This window comes from Polyodon spathula, chromosome 16 (genome assembly GCF_017654505.1).
Source record: "Polyodon spathula isolate WHYD16114869_AA chromosome 16, ASM1765450v1, whole genome shotgun sequence".
NCBI classification, from domain to species: domain Eukaryota; kingdom Metazoa; phylum Chordata; class Actinopteri; order Acipenseriformes; family Polyodontidae; genus Polyodon; species Polyodon spathula.
The window spans coordinates 4,788,621-4,806,522 of NC_054549.1; the positions used below are offsets into that span (position 1 = coordinate 4,788,621).

Sequence of the window (17,902 nt, forward strand, 5' to 3'; positions counted from 1 at the left end):
TGGACCTCATCCATTTTCTATTTTGGAAAATAGCGTTTATCGGAAGGGCTATTTCAGTTTTGCATTGGCTTCTCCTAATATGGCAGTTGAGCCTGTGAGATCTATTGGGCCGGCAGTTTTAAGGTTTCTACAAATGAAAACTTGGATAAAGGTGTAAACAGAAAACACTGTGCCGAGGTGATAGTCTTTAACAGACAATGCATTAAAAGGATTAGAAAGCAATAAAATGTGGAATTAATGCACTGCAGATCTCTGCCTTACACTGTCTGCCTTGGCTTGGAGGCAGAAGGAGCTGTAAAGAGTTAGTACATTCAAAATACATTGCTTTGTGTTTTTATGATTGCAAATATTGTGGGAGTTTTTTTAAGTCTGTGTTAAGGTGCTTTGAGTTCAGAAGCTGTTCTCCAGGTCTAGTTGCCTGCCATAGACATATATAATACAGGCTACAAATAAAGAGTCTTGATATTAGTAAGCAGCAGCATTACCTAAGCTCACTGCCAGAAAAACTGAAGGAAACTTGTTTGCAAAGTGGCAGGTCACTAGATGGCGCTGGCTCTTACTTCTAAGGCACTTTGGCGGATCTAGTCTATGTTACATGTATCTATGGTACGCAACTAGAACTAAAGAACAGCTCCTGAACTTTGAACTTCTGAGCCTTGAAAAGCCACCAAGATGTGATGTGTGAAACAGAACATGATGTACACAGTAAATCTAAAGAAGAGAGATATATTACTTTAACAGGGATATGTCGTACGCATACCAAGGTATTTCAGGAATACTTTTTAGAAAGCTTTAGTTGCTAAGCGGCCTTTATCCACTTAGCAACAATCAGTCATCCAGAAACGAGGTTTTCTACATAATTTCTCGCTCTTGTTTTATTTCCCCGATTTTTATTTGGAGCCAGTCTGGCCTAGAATGTGAAGCCTGCCTTGGTGACAGGCCTGAGCTTCAAAGAATTTGGCTGCTGGAAGACTGAACTGCGCACAGACACCATGCACACACTTCCCAGTCAAACACACATCTCCCAATCAGACACACATCTCAGTACATCACAGCTACAAGAGATTTAAACTGCTTTTAAATTAAATTCAGCTACTCTCTTCCAGACATCCATTCTCAGAGCTGTAACTGGATGAAATGAAATGGAGAATGAAACAGTTCTAGTAACTGTTATGTTGGCAACTTTACCAATAGTATATTCCTGAATGTCACACTGGTTTATTTAGAATATTAGACTCGTTCATTTCCATCAGCACCATATCGAGATCAAATTGATTTCAGTTGGGACTCTCTCAGCCCCAGTTAAAATGGTTTCTGCAACTCGCACTGCAGGGATGGCAATAAGATTCCTATTGCATAGCAGTTTCATCCATTCCATGTTTTAATATGAGCTTTGTGAGCCATAGTGTATAGGTAACAAGCACAGGTGTGTTCAACTCATAGCACCAAGAATGGACCAAACTGCTCTGTGATAGGAGCCTTATGTTCATGCTAGAGGTGGGTTTTAAATTTCAGACTGCATGAAGTCTGTGAATATTTTATAAAGTCAGGGAAATGTTTCAAGTTGGTGAAATTATTTCTACAAAGTAATTATACAAAACCTTACAGGTGGTCTTTGACTTTTGTGCAATGTCCGATTGCGGATTGGATTGTAGATTGTACACTGCGGATAGAACCGGCTGCAGCCCCAGTTTGATACTGGATCAAGCTGGTTTGATGGAAATGTGGCATAAGGCAAGCAAAGCAAGAAGTCTGTATCATTTCCAAGTTCACGTCCCCTCTGCAGTGTCTTAAAGCGACAGGTTGGCAATTTCACTTTCCAGGTGAAATGAACAAGGAAATGCAAGACTACCTCCAAACCAGGCTTGCAAACAGATATCGCTTTAACCAACTGTAGTGTAAAGACATATAGTGTGTTTTAAAGTGAAAATACATGTTTGCTATAACATATTTTTCTTTCAAAACTGCACATTTGAGACCTTACATGGAAGTGCATAACAGGTAGGATTTGTAGAATGTGAGCTCAGAAGGTAGGGAGGATTGCTACTCAGACAATAACCAGAGATACCCTGTAAAAGGTTTACTGCCTCTGGCTCAGATCAGTTTACTGGAGTGTGTTAGCTCCCACTCCCCCTCTTCCTTCTTCAATGTTCAACTCATTCCAATGAACGACTGTCACCATTATTAGCTGCAGATTGTCTCTACTGACCCCTTGTATTTCATTGTTTTTATTTGTGTTGATGATAAAACTCCAGAAAAACACACAAGCCCTCACTCCCACATCTTGGAATCGAACCCTCTTCTCTGCATGCAACATCTGCTTTGTATTTCAGCTGTTGCAAAATCACTTCCTATCCAAAACAATTCCAGCATTGGATTGGCTCCTTTGCTGTCCTGCAGGGGTGGTGGGGGGGTGACATCACCACGGAAGAACACCGCTGAGAGAAAACAAAGTTTCATCACAAAAGTCTGCTCCAGTTTTCAGAGGATTTATGTCATCCAAAAACATTAATATTTTCTCAGCCTTTAAAAGGAGAGATAGCTAACACATGCAATCGAGATCTCTACTGGTCATTTTCAGGAGTAAAGTTAATCTGCTAAACTAAAAGAAACAAGTAAAACACTGTTTCCCCATCCCTCAGCTCTGAACACTAGACCACACTGCTTCCCAGTCACTTAGCTTGCATCTTCTGTGGCCCAGTCAGTTAATAAGAAATCTTCCCATCTGGTATTGCAAGACTTATTGTGGATCTGCCAAGTGTGGGGTTGAATCTCTTAAAAGGAAGTAGATTACACCTTTACAGCCACCAAGAAAATATGGAAATCTGGGTTCATTCAGCACTCTTAAGAAACCTCTTTCATGGAAAAGACTGTCGATGGGGAGCAAGGTGAATGAGACTATAGATTTGCCTCAAGGCTCAGGAACAGTCATGACTCCAGAAGTCTATCTACAGACAAGCTGAACCCATGTGAACACAGGGCTCCTGTGCATACACTGTGCAAACACTGAAACACACAGCTATGCATACACTGATAACTCTTTCCTGAGGGCGCTCTCTTTAAGCAAAATCATAACACATGTTATGCTCCCGGAACATATCTCCCGTTAAAACATTTCCTTGACCTAATCTTATGAATGGAGGCGAGACAGCAACCCAAAGCCTACAGGTATGAGTAATGTTAAGTTTCTGTGTGGATACACCTGAAGGTGTAGCATTTTCCTATAGTGTTATTATCTCTGGGCTGCAACTTGGATACCAAATTCCTAGCATTGAACTTCCCTGTAGATAAAGCCAAAGCCTAACACTAAAGAGGCCCTAGATTGTATCAGAGCCTATTAACCACTATTGGGCATACCAGTTGGGCCATATCAAAAACCCAACCCCAAATGCTTTTATGCCGCCTATAGTATTTTTTCTCTTTATTTATATTACAATCAAAGAAACAACTATTGCCGGTTTTAGACAGTACTTTTCAATACAAAAAGCAGAAACGCAGCCCTGCCTATACGTGACTGTGTCAACTTTAGTTAACCAATACTTTGTTAAGGATGACCTTGTCTAAAAGTATTATTAATAATAAATATAATAAATTACATTAAAATAAACTCCAAACTGAAATACCCAAATCCAAAACAATGGTGTATTGTAATAATAAGGCACATTTAACCAATGGTTTTAGGTTTCCTTCAATTCAGAAGCATATTGTTTCCTGCAAAGACCAATAGGTTACCACCACCATCTACTAGCTAACCTTAGTACTATTATCCTCCACACGGTGATCAGAGACGACACAGAAACCAAAAGACAGGTCAGGTATATCTTTAATAGAAAGAATTTGAAATGACGTGAAACCTTAAATAAGTCTATGTGAAATTGACACTGGTTGGTTTTGAATTTGCATGTAGGTTCAAGACCCTCATTCCTGACTCCGGGGCTCTTCATCTGTGTTTTGGCAGCTCTCTGAGGTAACGATGTGCTTGTGAAATTCCTTATTGGTGTGTGCTGCAGATCCAGGCTTGTTTCAGCACTGTTTTCCCAGTATAGGCAGGGCTGTGTTTTAATGCAGGGAGGCAGCACAGAAATGAATCACAATGGTATGAAACAATTAACCAATACAGACCGGTCATCCATTGCAGTTCAAGGTACCATATCAGTCCCACACAATGTGCTACTATATCAGGGCCACTGTGGAGTACATTGCAAACCCATTGCGTAGCCAGTGTTGGTAATACTGTGGCCCTGGTAATTATTGTCCTATGGTTTCAGGGTAATACGCTGGTATTAGACTATATTAGTATCCCAGTGGTATTTTTGTACTGGGGAGCCCAGTCTCACATAGCATCCCCTCCCCAATTAACCCACTGCAAGTTCATAACCCTATCCCTCACCCACTGCACATTGGTCAGGGAGCATTAATAATTTACAGCCCTGCTGTTGGTTCTCAGGAGAAAGGGCTAGGCCACGTCAATAGACAATAGCAGAAAGCAGCTTGTGAAATGCACAGCAGAAACAGCACAGGGATTGTTCTCAACAGAAAAGGCCAATCTGGGGCTGACTCCTACTGCAATGAGACAGGGGCAAGGTATAGTAACATATATACAATGCACAATTAATGGAAATGTCTTGCTAAATTGCACACTTTCTGGATACAGAACAACATATCTGTGTAATAACTGTTGTCATAAATACTGCCACTTAGGGGGCTTTGATACATGGAACTTCTATACCTTCTGTCTACTCACTTACTTGCAATGACACGTACAGTACTAACACCGATAGCTGCATTATGAAATGGATTTCCCTGGATTTTGAAGACTGTTTCCTAGCAAACCTCCGAAGTCCAGCCAATGTCATAATGCTGCAGGGGTCTATGCCAACACTTCCACAGGCAAATCATTGTGACACATTTAAATTCCTGTCTCCGCCCCTGGAAACGGCAAACACACTGTAACCCCCAGCACACATACTGTACCATCACCACCTAGTTTGGCTCTGGGAGTGTGATATGTAAGGCACTCTGGATCTTGGTTGAAATATTTAGCAAATCTGACAGTTTTGCTCCCGCATACCTCATAAGTAATAATATACGACAGGATGTACCAGTACATTCAAACTATAATATCCAGACGTTTCTAGTATTTTATTTTTTATTTTTTACAATTTCTTTTAGAGTATAAAGTATGTGATTAATTAAAATTCTCATGACTTTAGCGATACACATATATGGCGCAAAAGACAGTGGCAAATAAAGCGTTTAGTGTGACTGTAATACGATTTGGTGTTTAAAGTTACAGAAGAACTACCAACAGAATCACAAGAGCCACTTGACACAAGAAAAAACAAACACAGGTAAGCACTGTTTTATCTATACATACCAAATTTAGACAGTAGCACACTGCCTCACAAACACATACCCCATTACACCATACTTAGAGACACCCAGACACACAACAGCAGTGTCACACATCCACTACCCTTACAGTACATTCCACTGCTCTGACACATAGTTGCACCCCTGTGCCACCAACGCCTCGTTCTCACGCACACTGATCTTATTGTATTTAAGAGGACTCGACACAGAAGCCTGTGTTATTATGCTGGAATCCCCCCCCCCTCCCCGTCCCAAAACTAAACCAATCGCTATAACAGTGGAGGGAATTATGAAACAAGAATTTAGGGACCAGAAAGGAATTCCATAGATTCCATATATTTACTTTACTTGCAGATTTCAACATAGCAAATACAGATACACAGTGCAAATACATTCAACATCCTCTAAATGACATTTATAAATAGCTTTTTGCAGGACTAGGGCTGAAAATTGAGTAAAAAATGAGTTTAGTTTGGGTTTAAGGGAGTGAACCAATCTTCAGGGGAATAATTCAAAGCCCTTGCCCTGATTGTGGCTCTCAAACAGTGGGACAGTGGAGAGAGGGGTCCAGGCACACCTGACAGATATCAGTTCTGAAGAGAGTTCTCTCAGCACCCTGTCATGCTGTCATGTCTTGACAGCACCTCAGACATGCATGCATGTGAGGCAAAAGTTGCAGTTAAAGTGATTCAGGCTGAGTAATAATTCCACATCTCTGCAAGAGTTAGTAAGAAGCTCACTTATTCCTAAGAAATAAAAGAACTATACCACACATTATAAAGCAACATCTCTCCTATGTATAAAGGATCTGGGACAAAATCTTTAGTTGGAAAAACTTTAGTTCTGGTTCATCCAAATAGCTGTCCCAATTTAAGTTTTTGATAACCTAAAACAAGGCTGTTTAAAAAAATTTCTAGACGTTACTGTTTTTTGCATTAAACAAGGTAAATTCCTCTTTTAAAGAATGGTAATGAATCTTCTGTACAGGGTTGCCTCATCCCGTTTGCTGTGTAGTTTGGGAAGGGGAGAATAAAACCTGGTAGGAGGTCATGAAAGGATTTTACAGGTCAGCCCAAATTCTAAGATGTGGGGCAAAAAAAGGGCCAAAGTGACAAAAGTGAGGTCCTGGGGAAAGTGGAGGCCAGTCTGGGAGCAAATATTGTCCTTTTGCCATGGAAACAGAGGAATGAACTTCCTAACAGTCTGAAGCCTCATTTTCATTTTGAGAGCCATGTGTTTCTGAGTTAATATTGAAACTGTTTTTGCCACATTTCAAAGCTCTAAATGTGTCTATTTGTGCTCGATTCGAACTGCTGTCTGTGTTGCACTGCCAGGCCTCGCCCTCCTTATTTTAATTCATCTAACGCCACTAGACGACACTTCTCTTTTGTTTGGCCTGCTTGCTGCACTAACTATATAGGACAGCATAGTTGACAGCAAACAGCAGATTCAAAGATCAGTCTCCAAAAAAGGTGAATATAAAAGTCTCCCTCAAAAGCCAGCATTCCCACTTGTTTTTTTTAGCTGATGTACTGCATGTCTGGCTGACATTACATTTAGATGTTATCACCAGGGGCATTAATTTAAAATCGTTATATAAAGCTCTCACTACGGTGCTCTGAGGCAACTAGCCTCCATTCCCACGGTACAAGTGCGCATGTTGCCCCACAATGAACAAGTGGCGCCCCACTGTTCATCCCCCAACAGGCACCCCAGCCTTTGTTGCACAGAGAGGCAAAGAATGGACACTTACTCACCTCCTCCTCCTCAACAGGACTGCTACCAGCTAGTAACAGCAGCTCCTTAGCTTTTAATCCCAGGAATCCCCTTGTCCACCTAGGTCCTAAGCAGCCGGGCTCTCTCCATCTGCCCCCATTGCTTTGCAGCACAAGCCCAGCTTGGCGACCCTACCCCTCTTCCAAGATGCGGAGAAACCAGCAAATAAATCCTGTGTCTGTGTGTGTGTGCGTTCCCACAAGAAGCAGTGCTGTAGTATCCTGTGCAAGCTGCTGAATCTAGGAACCTCCTCTCTCTCTCTCTCTCTCTCTCTCTCTCTCTCTCTCTCTCTCTCTCTCTCTCTCTCTCTCTCTCTCTCGCTCGCCCCCCCACCCTTGCAACAACACAAGCCAAGCCAAAACTCTTAGCCAATCGCAAGGCTCTGGGTCTCTTTTGCACCAATCAGATGCAAAGTGCAGGGAGGGGAGAGAGAGGAGAGAGAGAGAGAGAGAGAGAGAGAGAGAGAGAGAGAGAGAGAGAGAGAGGAGTGACTCTACAGGACTGAGAGCCTTGAGACAGACTCCAGTTGGGCAGTGGATGGCTATCATTAGGACACATTAACAGATAAATCCCACCACTATCAAAGAACAAAATTCAAAGATCTGGGTCAAATCTGAAAGGAAATGAGGTTGGGAAAAAATGTTTGGACTTTCCTTTGAACAGAAACCAGGCCTGGTGTGGAAAGTCATCTGGAGTGCTCTGATGAGACCCAATCAGAACCCAATGATGCTGACTCAGTCACAAGCAAACACAATTATACCATAAACAAGAGATGAATAAACAAACAATCAACAGAAGCCATCGGTTCTAGACTGTAATCGACGCGACCGCAGCAAGAATGTGAGTCTTTGATTCAATTTACTGCAGAACTAATTCAGTGACACTTCGTAAGAATAATCGTATTGCCAAGAAAATAACGCTCTGTTAAGGGGCTCTTGTACTAATGCAAAAAAGAAATGAAAAAACTAAACCCTAAAGAAAAGAAAACACAAATTGATAAGCCTGGTAAATAATGGAAGACTTGAGGTAAAACTCATGTCAGGTAGACAAACATAGTTTCCTATAGGTTACACCTTACTATCTATGTGTGATTTTTAAGGTATTAAAGCAATAAAAAAAATGGCAGGGTCCAATATCTGCATGCCCAGGGTCACCACTGGCCTGTGGATTTTGGACCCCCGTCCTATCTTTTACATTGTAATACTAAAAAAGAAAGACTGTCAAAAGGGAATGTTCACATGCAGATCCCCCCATAGGATGGCATTGGTTAACGCTGTAAAAAGCTAGGCTGAAAATTACATAGTCACCGTTATGAATCAATTTCAAAGTGAAAAACTTACCGGTACATAAAGAGTGTTCTCTTTGAGACTCATCATATTACCTTCTGTCTGGTGGATAGCATGCCAGGCAGGTAAGAAACAGCTGTACAGCACACCTGGCTGAGAAAGACAGGAAAGGAATGGATAGCATGCTATCTGTCTCATAAAAGCATATACCTTTCTTACAGTACACTGTACAGCACGCGGTTATTACCCAGCTTGCTGGGAATTCCAGCAATTGCCAGGTGTGTTCTGGTCAGAGCAGGTAGTCTATTGGTTTTCAGCTGGTCATACTGGTACAAGAGACATTATATTATTGCTATTCCTATTGGTTTATAGAAAAGGTGCTACATACGTACATACTACATAATATCAGCTTGATAGCTATATACAAGATATTAGACCATAGATGTCTCTTCTTCAGGTGAGAAATGGAGAGCTAAATGAATTTTCTGAGGGTGAACTGGTCTTATTGGAACTTCCTCTGCCTTATTTCCACTTCTAAAAACCACAACTTCTACAATTCTATTGCTGAGATTTTCAGCAGGGCATTCTTTACCAGCCCTCTTCACAATGCACATGCTTTACCATGGTTTTACTGTGATTGTCTATTCTTTGCATTGCTTTCAAACACCCATTATATTTGTACAACTTACGGTAGGATCCCTTGATTCCAACTGTCTTCAGTCCACCTTAAAAGTAAGCTGCCTGACTGGCTTCCCCCCCTCCATCTCACAGATGTTTCTGACCATTACAATGAATCTATTGTGGCTGCAGCTTTAAGGTGGTATGATGCATACTTTGCATACCAAGAGAATAGAGGACATCTGCCCCAGCTGCCGGGACTAACAGGGTTGTGAAGGACCACAGATATGCGATGTCTATTTGTAGGTGTAATACTGCCGTCTAATCTACACTGTAATGCTAACACCTGCTGGTGAGATGAGGCAAAAGAGGCACAATATTCAAAAGCATCTCGTTGCAATTGCTGATGACTGAAGTACATAAATCAAAACCTGATTACTGGTTTCCAGATGTAGCCATCAGCCAGTCAGAGCCTTTCTTTAAAAGTACACAGGTTACTTGTTTTTCTTTTTAGTGTCACCTAACTAACTAAAGCTTACCACAATAAAAACATTGAACCACAGTGAAAGCATGCTAAAGCATGTTAAAGCATAAAATACGATAGCTTTACCATGCTTGGAACAAATGTGGGTTCCATAACCCGATGACTCATATTTATAACTTTTAGGCGTTGAATTTGAGAACCTCCCAAGCCCTTGTCTGCGGTGCAATTATGCTTCACTAGTCGCGCCTCACACAGCACAGAACTGCAGCTTTAACCAACTTTTCTTTGGTCTTCCTTCCAACAGAGAGGCGCTGTTTTCGCTCATTCAGTTGTTTTCTTCTCTTTTTCGTCTCTCAAGCCTTTATTTTCCCGCGGGTCCCCCATGTGTTTCTGTTTTGTGTGTTTGTTCTCACCTCATATTTACATTTTTAACAAAAAGACAGACTGAGACAGAAAGGGGGCGCGCTTTTGCTATGTATTGATCTTTTTAGACGTAATCAGATATCTTCGCTTGCAATTTGCTGGACAAGTAAAGGTAGTGGACACGGTGTGGTCGTTATTAAGAGGATCGGTTTGATTATTTTTGCTCATATATGTTTTCTATCAGTACATGTTATTTAACCGATAGCGAAACTGACTTTATTCTAGGAGTAAATGAAGGCTTCACCCACGTGGTTTGATCAGACAGACTGCAGATTCTTTTGTTCAAAATCGCTCAAAATAAAGGAGGAAGACAGGCGGCTAGGACAGTGAACCAGGAAGAAGTAGCGCTCATTTAAACCGAATAAAACAACCGCGCTGCCGAACACCAAAGTTTATTTCTTCAGCTTTTCGGAGAGAGAAACTTTTACTGTATTGTATACTTGAAACCGTAAGGTATGGCATCTGTGAATTTAATTTCGGATTGGGTACCTTAATTTATTTACCGGTTAATTATTAAAAAAGAGTATTATTATAGACAATATATTTTATATTTGCTGCTATTTGTGAACCGTTAAATTATAGCTGTGTTATTATATGTCTGGAATGCGTTTTGGAAATGTCGGGTTTTGATGCATTAGTGTACCAGCTGGGCAGAACTAGACAAAGGAAACGGCCCTGAGTCTGGACTGACACAGCATGCATTAACCTGACTTGCATTGCTTAACACTGTATAGGCCTGTCCAAAAACGTATGCAGTTTTCGTGCATTTTGCTAGGGGGTTGAACTGTTTAAAAAGCTGTACAATTAAACTTGATTAGGGGAGGAATAACTTTTTTTTTTTTTTTTTTTTTTTTTTTTTTTTTTTTTTTATAAAACCGTTTGTTGGTATGTAAAGTGCTGCTTGTTAACTGCTTTAATAACGGGTTTTATATATCTAAGTGATTATCATATGCGGTCAATGGTGTGTGTGTGTATTTATTTATATATATAATATATGCGACTTTTGTAATTTAAAAACCTGCAGCATTTAAATTAAACTAAAAAGGTTTCGAGCAGTATTCGGTTTTCTTTGTGCCATCGCCGGCTTTTTGTTCTCCGTCCTACAAGTCAACCCGAATAACCCTGAGACATTTAAACAAATCGCTTTTCGTACACTGTTTTCATACTGTAAATATTACAATACGGGAATTAGGACAAATAATGATAATGGAACCCCATTAGTACGTCATAGTCAAACCATCGACTCTGTTGATGAGATGCTAATGTTAGAAGGAGTGTGTGCTTTTAGATTACTGGCACGCGTAATCCTGATAAACCACACTGTTTGGAAGTGCGTTTAAGATGGACTCCATGTATGTTTGCATAGCAGACGGTAATGCCGCCCCCATTCTGCCGCTGTAACCCTTGGGGCTAATGCTTTGTTTGGGTGAAGTACCATCTTGCCCGACTTAATATTGCTTAAGTTTGATTTCGTTATTCACAGTACAGTTCATGGGCTGGTATCTTTAACTTCCCCAGAACTTTAACTCATACAAAACAGGGCTGTTCTTCCTAGAAATATATTTAGTTTTATTAAGAGAAATTCAGATAAGTGAAAAACAAGGTTAGTTGTATAAGGCTGGCAGCTTTATTGCATTTAAACTCTGCATGTGGCTGATGTTAGAAGCATGGTTGACAGTCCCTGTGTGCAGTTCGTTATGGTGGAAAACTTGTCTGATGAATCTCAAGACCCATTCAGACAAATCTACCTTTACATCTGCTAGTAGGAATCCTGTAACCAAATTGAGCCATTTTAAAGCATTGCTTTGAGCTTAATTAGTCACACCAGAGATTAGTCCTGCAAGCTGAAGACCAGGGTGTAACTGCAATGGGAGTCTGTACTGCAGTAGTGCACATGCAGTCTGATGATGGAGGTGTTCTGTTTTAGTTTATCAACTACCAGAATTCAGCAACCTTGTTTTTAATTGGTAGGTTCTTTGGGTCGGTGTCCGTGTTCCGTCCTAAATGCTGTTTAAGCGACTCATCTTGGTGGATTGCTTTAATTCAGTTAAGAACTGTTTTTTTCCAAAGCAGCAGCAGCACAAAGTAGAAAGAAATCAAAACTAAGGAGATGTTGGCTTTCATGGTGCCCAAGAAGGGTTCATTTAACAATCTTCTGGGCAGTGGTGTTGTGATCTACCCTTGTTTAGATCAGTCCACACACCCCAGTGCCTTTACTGGCCATGCCTGACAATATCACCCCTGCTTTCTGCTCTGCAGACACGATGCCACGGAAGAAGGTGAGCGAGGTCTCTGGGAACGGAGGGATGAAGAGGAAGAGAGGAGGTGGCAGGAAGAAGGAAAAGGAGTTCAGCAGCGAGGACGAGTTTGACGATTTCGAGCAGGAAAACGCCAAGAAACCCGGGAAACCGTCCAGCAAGTCCGGCCTCCAGCCCGTCACGGTCCCCGACGATGTCAAGGAAAAGATCGTAAGACATTCCTCGCTGGCGTTTCGCAGCAGCGTTCCGCACTCGTGAACAAATAGGAGGTTAAGTGAAAACTAACTTGTTTTCGACCTCAAGTGACCGTCCTTCGCATTTTAAGATCTTGCACGTTCCCAGGGATATTTATACCCAAACCATATAATTATTCAATTAAATACCGGAATACAAAACTGCATTTTATCTAACGATAAGTTATGTTTTATATTTTAAAAAATGGGACACCTGTTACTGGGTGAGTTTTGTATTTCACGTTCCATAAAAGCACAGTTGCTTGAATGACCAAATTCAAGGTCCCTTTTTTCTTCTTTTTTTTTTTTCTTACAGAAACTTGAACGATCCAAAGCCAAGGGTCAGCTTCTGATTTTTGGAGCCACCAACTGGGACCTGATAGGCCGTAAAGAAGTGCCAAAACAGCAAGGTGGGGTCCGGGCTACAGTAACATAGTTGGTTTTTCTGTACTTGCTTTGACTATGTAAAGACTAGGTTGTGTGTTTGTTATTTTTGTAGTTGTAATCCAATACGTTTTTGAAAACCAGATTTGTTGCTGGAAGGAGAAAGCTGCTGACTGTCTCTGTTTTTCTGACAGCTGCCTACCGGAACCTGGGTCAGAACCTGTGGGGCCCTCACCGCTATGGCTGCCTGAGTGAGGTGCAGGTGAGCACTGTGGTTTCTGGGCCCTGCTCCGCACACAGCCTGCTCATCACCACAGAGGGCAAGCTCTGGAGCTGGGGTAGGTACCGGGTAGCAACATCACAACACCTGGCCGTTCTGGTTTGATGTGTTTCTCAACAGTGAAGTGCTTTGAACTTGGGGGGGGGGGGGGGGGGGGGTTCTGTAAAATGAAATGTTGTTTTAAATATACAGGGGTGGTCTGAGAAATGAAGATAATGTTTTATAAGAGACCAAGTCAAGGAGACGCACGTTTTGGCTCGTGTCTTCATCAGGAGACATTAGCGAAGTAGTAGGATACAAGATTCACGATAGATACCAGTTTTTGTGCATTTCCTGTACGACAGCTGTCGGAATAATGTAGAGATTTCACATGTACCCAGACAACCACTTCTCCTATTGTGGTGAAACCTGGTGAGGACATTCTTTAGCACAAGTTGTTGAGAGTATGTCACACTTATATTTTTACAGGCTGGAGGTAGGCTGTAGATCATGGTGGTTCCTTTTTCATGATGCTGAACATCCAGCATACTTATTGGAGAGGTTGAAGCGTTGTGCTAGAACTCATATAATGTGTGGTAATGGCCTTCAACTGGATAGGGAGCCCAGATTATTATTATTATTATTATTATTATGATTTATTTCTTAGATGCCTTTATCCAGGGCGACTTACAGTTGTTACAAGTTATCACATTATAAAATATCATTTTACAGAGAAGAGCAGATATGAAAGTACAAAAATCAATTCACGTAACAGGAAAATAAGGCATACAGTAAATTATAAGTGCAAATTCGACTAAGTGCAGTTAAACCTTATAGTAACTATTTGCTTAAGTAAAGTCCAGTAAGAACACGTAAAGTACGATAAATGGGTGAAAACGATTTCTAATAAGCACAGTTACAGTAAACGTGAGTACAGATGCTGAGCGAACGTTTGCATTTCCCTCAGGCCGAAATGAGAAGGGGCAGCTGGGCCACGGAGACACCAAGCGTGTGGAAGAGCCCAAACTGGTGGAAGCACTGGAGGACGAGGTGATCGTGGCAGCAGCCTGCGGGCGCAATCACACCATGGCTCTCACAGGTAGAGGGCGCTCTTGAGTGGTTGTTTTTTTTGTAGTGCTGTGTTTGAAAGGTGCTGCTCCGGTAGATTGAGTGATGTAGATTACTGTCCATTGTGAAGGAGTGTGAGTTTTCACAGCTGTTATTTCGTTCAGAGGCCGGCTGCGTGTTCTCATTTGGGGAGAATAAACTGGGTCAGCTTGGGCACGGCAACCAGACGGACGCGGTCCCTACTCCTGCTCAGGTCAGTGCTTTTCGATCTGTGTTTTCTGTTTTTTTTTTTTCTGCACTTCATATATCGTCTATTCCCCATCTGCCTCTTGCTGCCCCTTTCTCCCTACAGATCCAGTACAATGGGCAGCCCATCGTGAAAGTGGCATGTGGAGCAGAGTTCAGTATGATTGTGGATTGCAAAGGGAACCTGTACTCCTTTGGGTGTCCTGAGTACGGACAACTAGGTAAGCACTAGGGTAGTCACCTACTGTCTATTAACCCCCTGCGGTCCTGTGTCAGTCCAGGTCCGACATTACAATTTTCCCTTTCCAGTCCAATGTTGGACCCTGTCTGACATCATCAAAAAAACATAAAGCACAGGTCTAGTCGTTTTTTCTCCGGAAAAAGCAGAGAAACCCTTTCAATGGTTGAGTGAGACCAATAGGCACTGAATGAAGCCAAAAAAAAATGGTGTATTTGATAGCCCCATGCACCACAGAGATAACCCGGACATAAACAAAGATAGCTGCTTCTGCATCCAGCGCTCAAAGAATATCACAGACATTTGCAGAGTAATAATGGACCGCTAAGGGTTAAACGAGCCAGGATAACTCATATTGAAGTGGCTGGCTTAGGCTGAATTTGAGGGTAGTTTTTGCTGGAAGGAAATAACTGCAGTGTTCGATAAGGCAGTAGATGAATATTTAGAAAGGTGCCAATCCTAGCACAGGCCAAGTGTTTCTATATCAAGCAATGACTGTTTATTATACACTGAACCTTTCGCACTGTCTCTGCATCTCTAGTGATAAAACCTTTCTTTTTAAACTCTCCCTTCAGCAGCAGGTTTCTCAGTGTGCCTCGTGAAACTGAGTTTAGTTTGAGCCTCCTGTGTGTGATCATGTATATTGTGAGCTAACCTGCTGTTCCTTTTAACCTGCAGGGCACAACTCTGACGGCAAGTTCATCGCCCGTGCCCAGCGCATAGAGTTTGATTGCGAGCTTATCGCTAGGAGGGTGGCTATCTTCGTTGAGAAGACCAAGGATGGCCAGATCTTGCCAGTGCCCAACGTGGTGGTGCGGGAGGTGTCCTGTGGGGCCAATCACACGGTGAAGAACCTTCCTAGAGCGAGGGAACTCCACTCTCTAGGGCTGGAGTTCAGATGTCTGGGCAACCCAATAACTGAATTGTCTTAACCAAGTCTAGCCACAAGAGGGACACAAATCCCAACTTTACAAGATATAGACAGCACATAATCTACATTTTGAATAGTGCTCTAGCTAGTTTAACCACCCAGTTTGTGGCTGCGATTGCTGAGTGCCTGATCTGTCTCTCTTCAGCTAATCCTGGACTCTCAGAAGCGAGTGTTCTCCTGGGGGTTCGGCGGGTACGGGCGACTAGGGCACGCAGAGCAGAAGGACGAAATGGTGCCACGTCTGGTCAAGCTGTTTGACTTTCCGGGCCGAGGCGCCACGCAGGTCCACGGGGGCTACCAGTGCTCCTTTGCAGTCAGCGAGACAGGTGAGAGGAGGGGAGTGACCATGCGATGGCTCTCAATGTTCATTCCAATCCAGACCTTTCCAGGTCTGAAAGGATTCCTCAAATCAGTCACTGGGAACGTGGTTGGAACAAGGTAGTGGACAGGAATGTATTGAAACAGATTATGTATAACTCTTGCACTAGTTTCCTAAACTAAACATCCGTCACAAAAGTCAAACCTGGATGTATGCAGAGTCTGGATGTATTTGCTTCACGTGACTTGAATTATTCGAAGGTGGAACCATTTCTGAATGCTAGTCACTTCCCAGGTGACTCCTGGTCAAAGCCTGACGTTGATGGAATGACTTTTTTGATGGAATGACGTGTTTTGCAGGGTCTCTGTTTTTCTGGGGTGTGACGAATACATCCCGAGAATCGACTATGTACCCCAAAGTTGTGCAAGACCTGTGTGGCTGGAAGATCCGGGGTCTGGCCTGCGGGTAAGTAAAGGGTTGATTTTGTTTTTGCTTCCATGGAAGCTGTGGCAGTTGGTACAGCCATCCCTTGGCTGAATCTTGGCTATAACTTTGTGACCGGTTTGGCATTTCTCTTCCAGGAGGAGCAGTATAATCATTGCTGCAGATGACAGCTCAATCAGCTGGGGACCTTCTCCCACCTTTGGAGAGCTGGTAAGATTGTCTGGTGTTCCTTTGCTGAAATATTCTTTATACTTGTATGAAAAACAGTTTGTACTAAGTGAGTACTGCAAACACCCGATCGAAAGTTAAAACTAAAGAAGTACGTTTGACAGAACTTGACGTGAGTGCTCTTGCATTTCACAGCGTAAGCAGTGTGTGTAAAATATGCAATCAACAGAGCAGAAATCCCAACAAAACTGACAGGCAGTGTGTGCGTGGCTGACTCGCGGGCAACGCTTTAACATGCACGTTGTGTGGTTTTGCTGTTTCCAGGGTTACGGGGATAACAAGCCCAAGTCGTCCACCACAGCCCAGGAGATCAAGACGCTGGATGGGATTTATGCTGAGCAGGTAAGGGTTACTGATCTAGAGGAGACCGAGCAACAGGGAGGAGCCTCTGTTAACCTTTACGGCAAAGAACCAAAGCTGAGCAAATCCGCTGCAGGGAATAATTCAAACTTTGATAAATTCACTGGTGCTGTTGACTGTCGGGCTCCTTTTCGTTTTGTTAAGCTGGTGATCTTTTAAACGGTTGGATAGAAGAGTCCCACCCAACGCCTGGTTTCTTGGCATTAAACAGCAGAGTGAACTTGACTAAAAGATCGTAAACAGCAGGGAAGGGAGTACGTGGAACTCTGTGATTTACTAATACGTTGCCGTAGTGTGTTGAAAGGGTGACATGCTGTTAAGAGAGAGCGTGACTAACTGTCTTGCATTGTGTTTGTGTCCCAGGTGGCAATGGGTTACTCACATTGCCTTGTGATTGCACGTAGTGAGACAGACCAGGACAAAGAGAGGCTGAAAAAGCTACCAGAGTACAATCCCCGCATGCTCTGATAGGACGCAGCGCTCCACTGCTCTGACCTTCAACCTCCGAAAGGCAGCTGATTCCATTCCTAGATGCACTGGTTCCCAGCCTCTTCCGACACGCCACTGGAGGGAGTGGGGAACAATCAGGCCTTTAGAATATCCCGTCCCTTTAACCCTTGTCAGGGCAAGCAGGGTCTATTGGACCTCAGCAGCTAAAAGCAAAAGCTGTCAAACAGAGATGGCCTTTACAAACCATGTTCGACCGCAGACCTTGAGGGCATTACAGCTTGCCCTGATAAGGTTTGGAAAGAAAATACACCTGTTGACACCACTTATATTGTTTATTTTGGGGGGGGGGGTATTTTGTATTTAATAAAGGTGAATCAGGTGAATTTCCACGGCACGTTTTGTTGTAGCCCTCTTTGCCTCCTGATCAGAATCAGCGATCACCTTTTGTGTCTTAAATTTCAATGTGTCTTCAGTTTCAGGTGATTTTTCTTTTCTTTTTTTTTTTTTTTTTTTTTTTTTTTTTG

General features: G+C 42.5%; 2 protein-coding genes across 8 annotated transcripts in view; one reads left to right on the plus strand and one right to left on the minus strand.

Annotated features, from left to right (window-relative positions):
* The window catches only part of LOC121328658 (rho guanine nucleotide exchange factor 10-like protein), a 67,383-nt gene extending 59,975 nt beyond the window's left edge, over window positions 1-7,408 (minus strand). For 2 of the 3 annotated variants that reach the window (XM_041273565.1, XM_041273563.1), the window contains exon 1: window positions 7,131-7,408. The gene's annotated coding sequence lies outside the window, so the exon portion shown is untranslated. Of the gene's footprint in view, window positions 1-7,126 lie in introns of all 3 variants that reach the window. The other variant, XM_041273564.1, reaches the window with a different exon arrangement.
* Window positions 5,215-17,897, plus strand: LOC121328660 (protein RCC2 homolog). Of its 5 annotated transcripts, none has more exons than XM_041273573.1 (13): window positions 5,215-5,351; window positions 12,220-12,428; window positions 12,768-12,861; window positions 13,030-13,173; window positions 14,062-14,193; window positions 14,327-14,415; window positions 14,515-14,629; window positions 15,325-15,491; window positions 15,723-15,903; window positions 16,256-16,361; window positions 16,478-16,550; window positions 16,833-16,910; window positions 17,292-17,897. In XM_041273573.1, the coding sequence occupies exons 2-13, from the start codon at window positions 12,225-12,227 to the stop codon at window positions 17,394-17,396; spliced, it is 1,488 nt and encodes a 495-aa protein (XP_041129507.1). In that variant the 5' UTR covers window positions 5,215-5,351; window positions 12,220-12,224; the 3' UTR covers window positions 17,397-17,897. The 5 variants fall into 5 exon arrangements, with proteins under 5 accessions (XP_041129507.1, XP_041129505.1, XP_041129506.1 ...); XM_041273571.1 differs by lacking the exon at window positions 5,215-5,351 and adding an exon at window positions 7,720-7,989; XM_041273572.1 differs by lacking the exon at window positions 5,215-5,351 and adding an exon at window positions 9,819-10,072.
* Window positions 17,898-17,902: the final 5 nt, after the last annotated feature.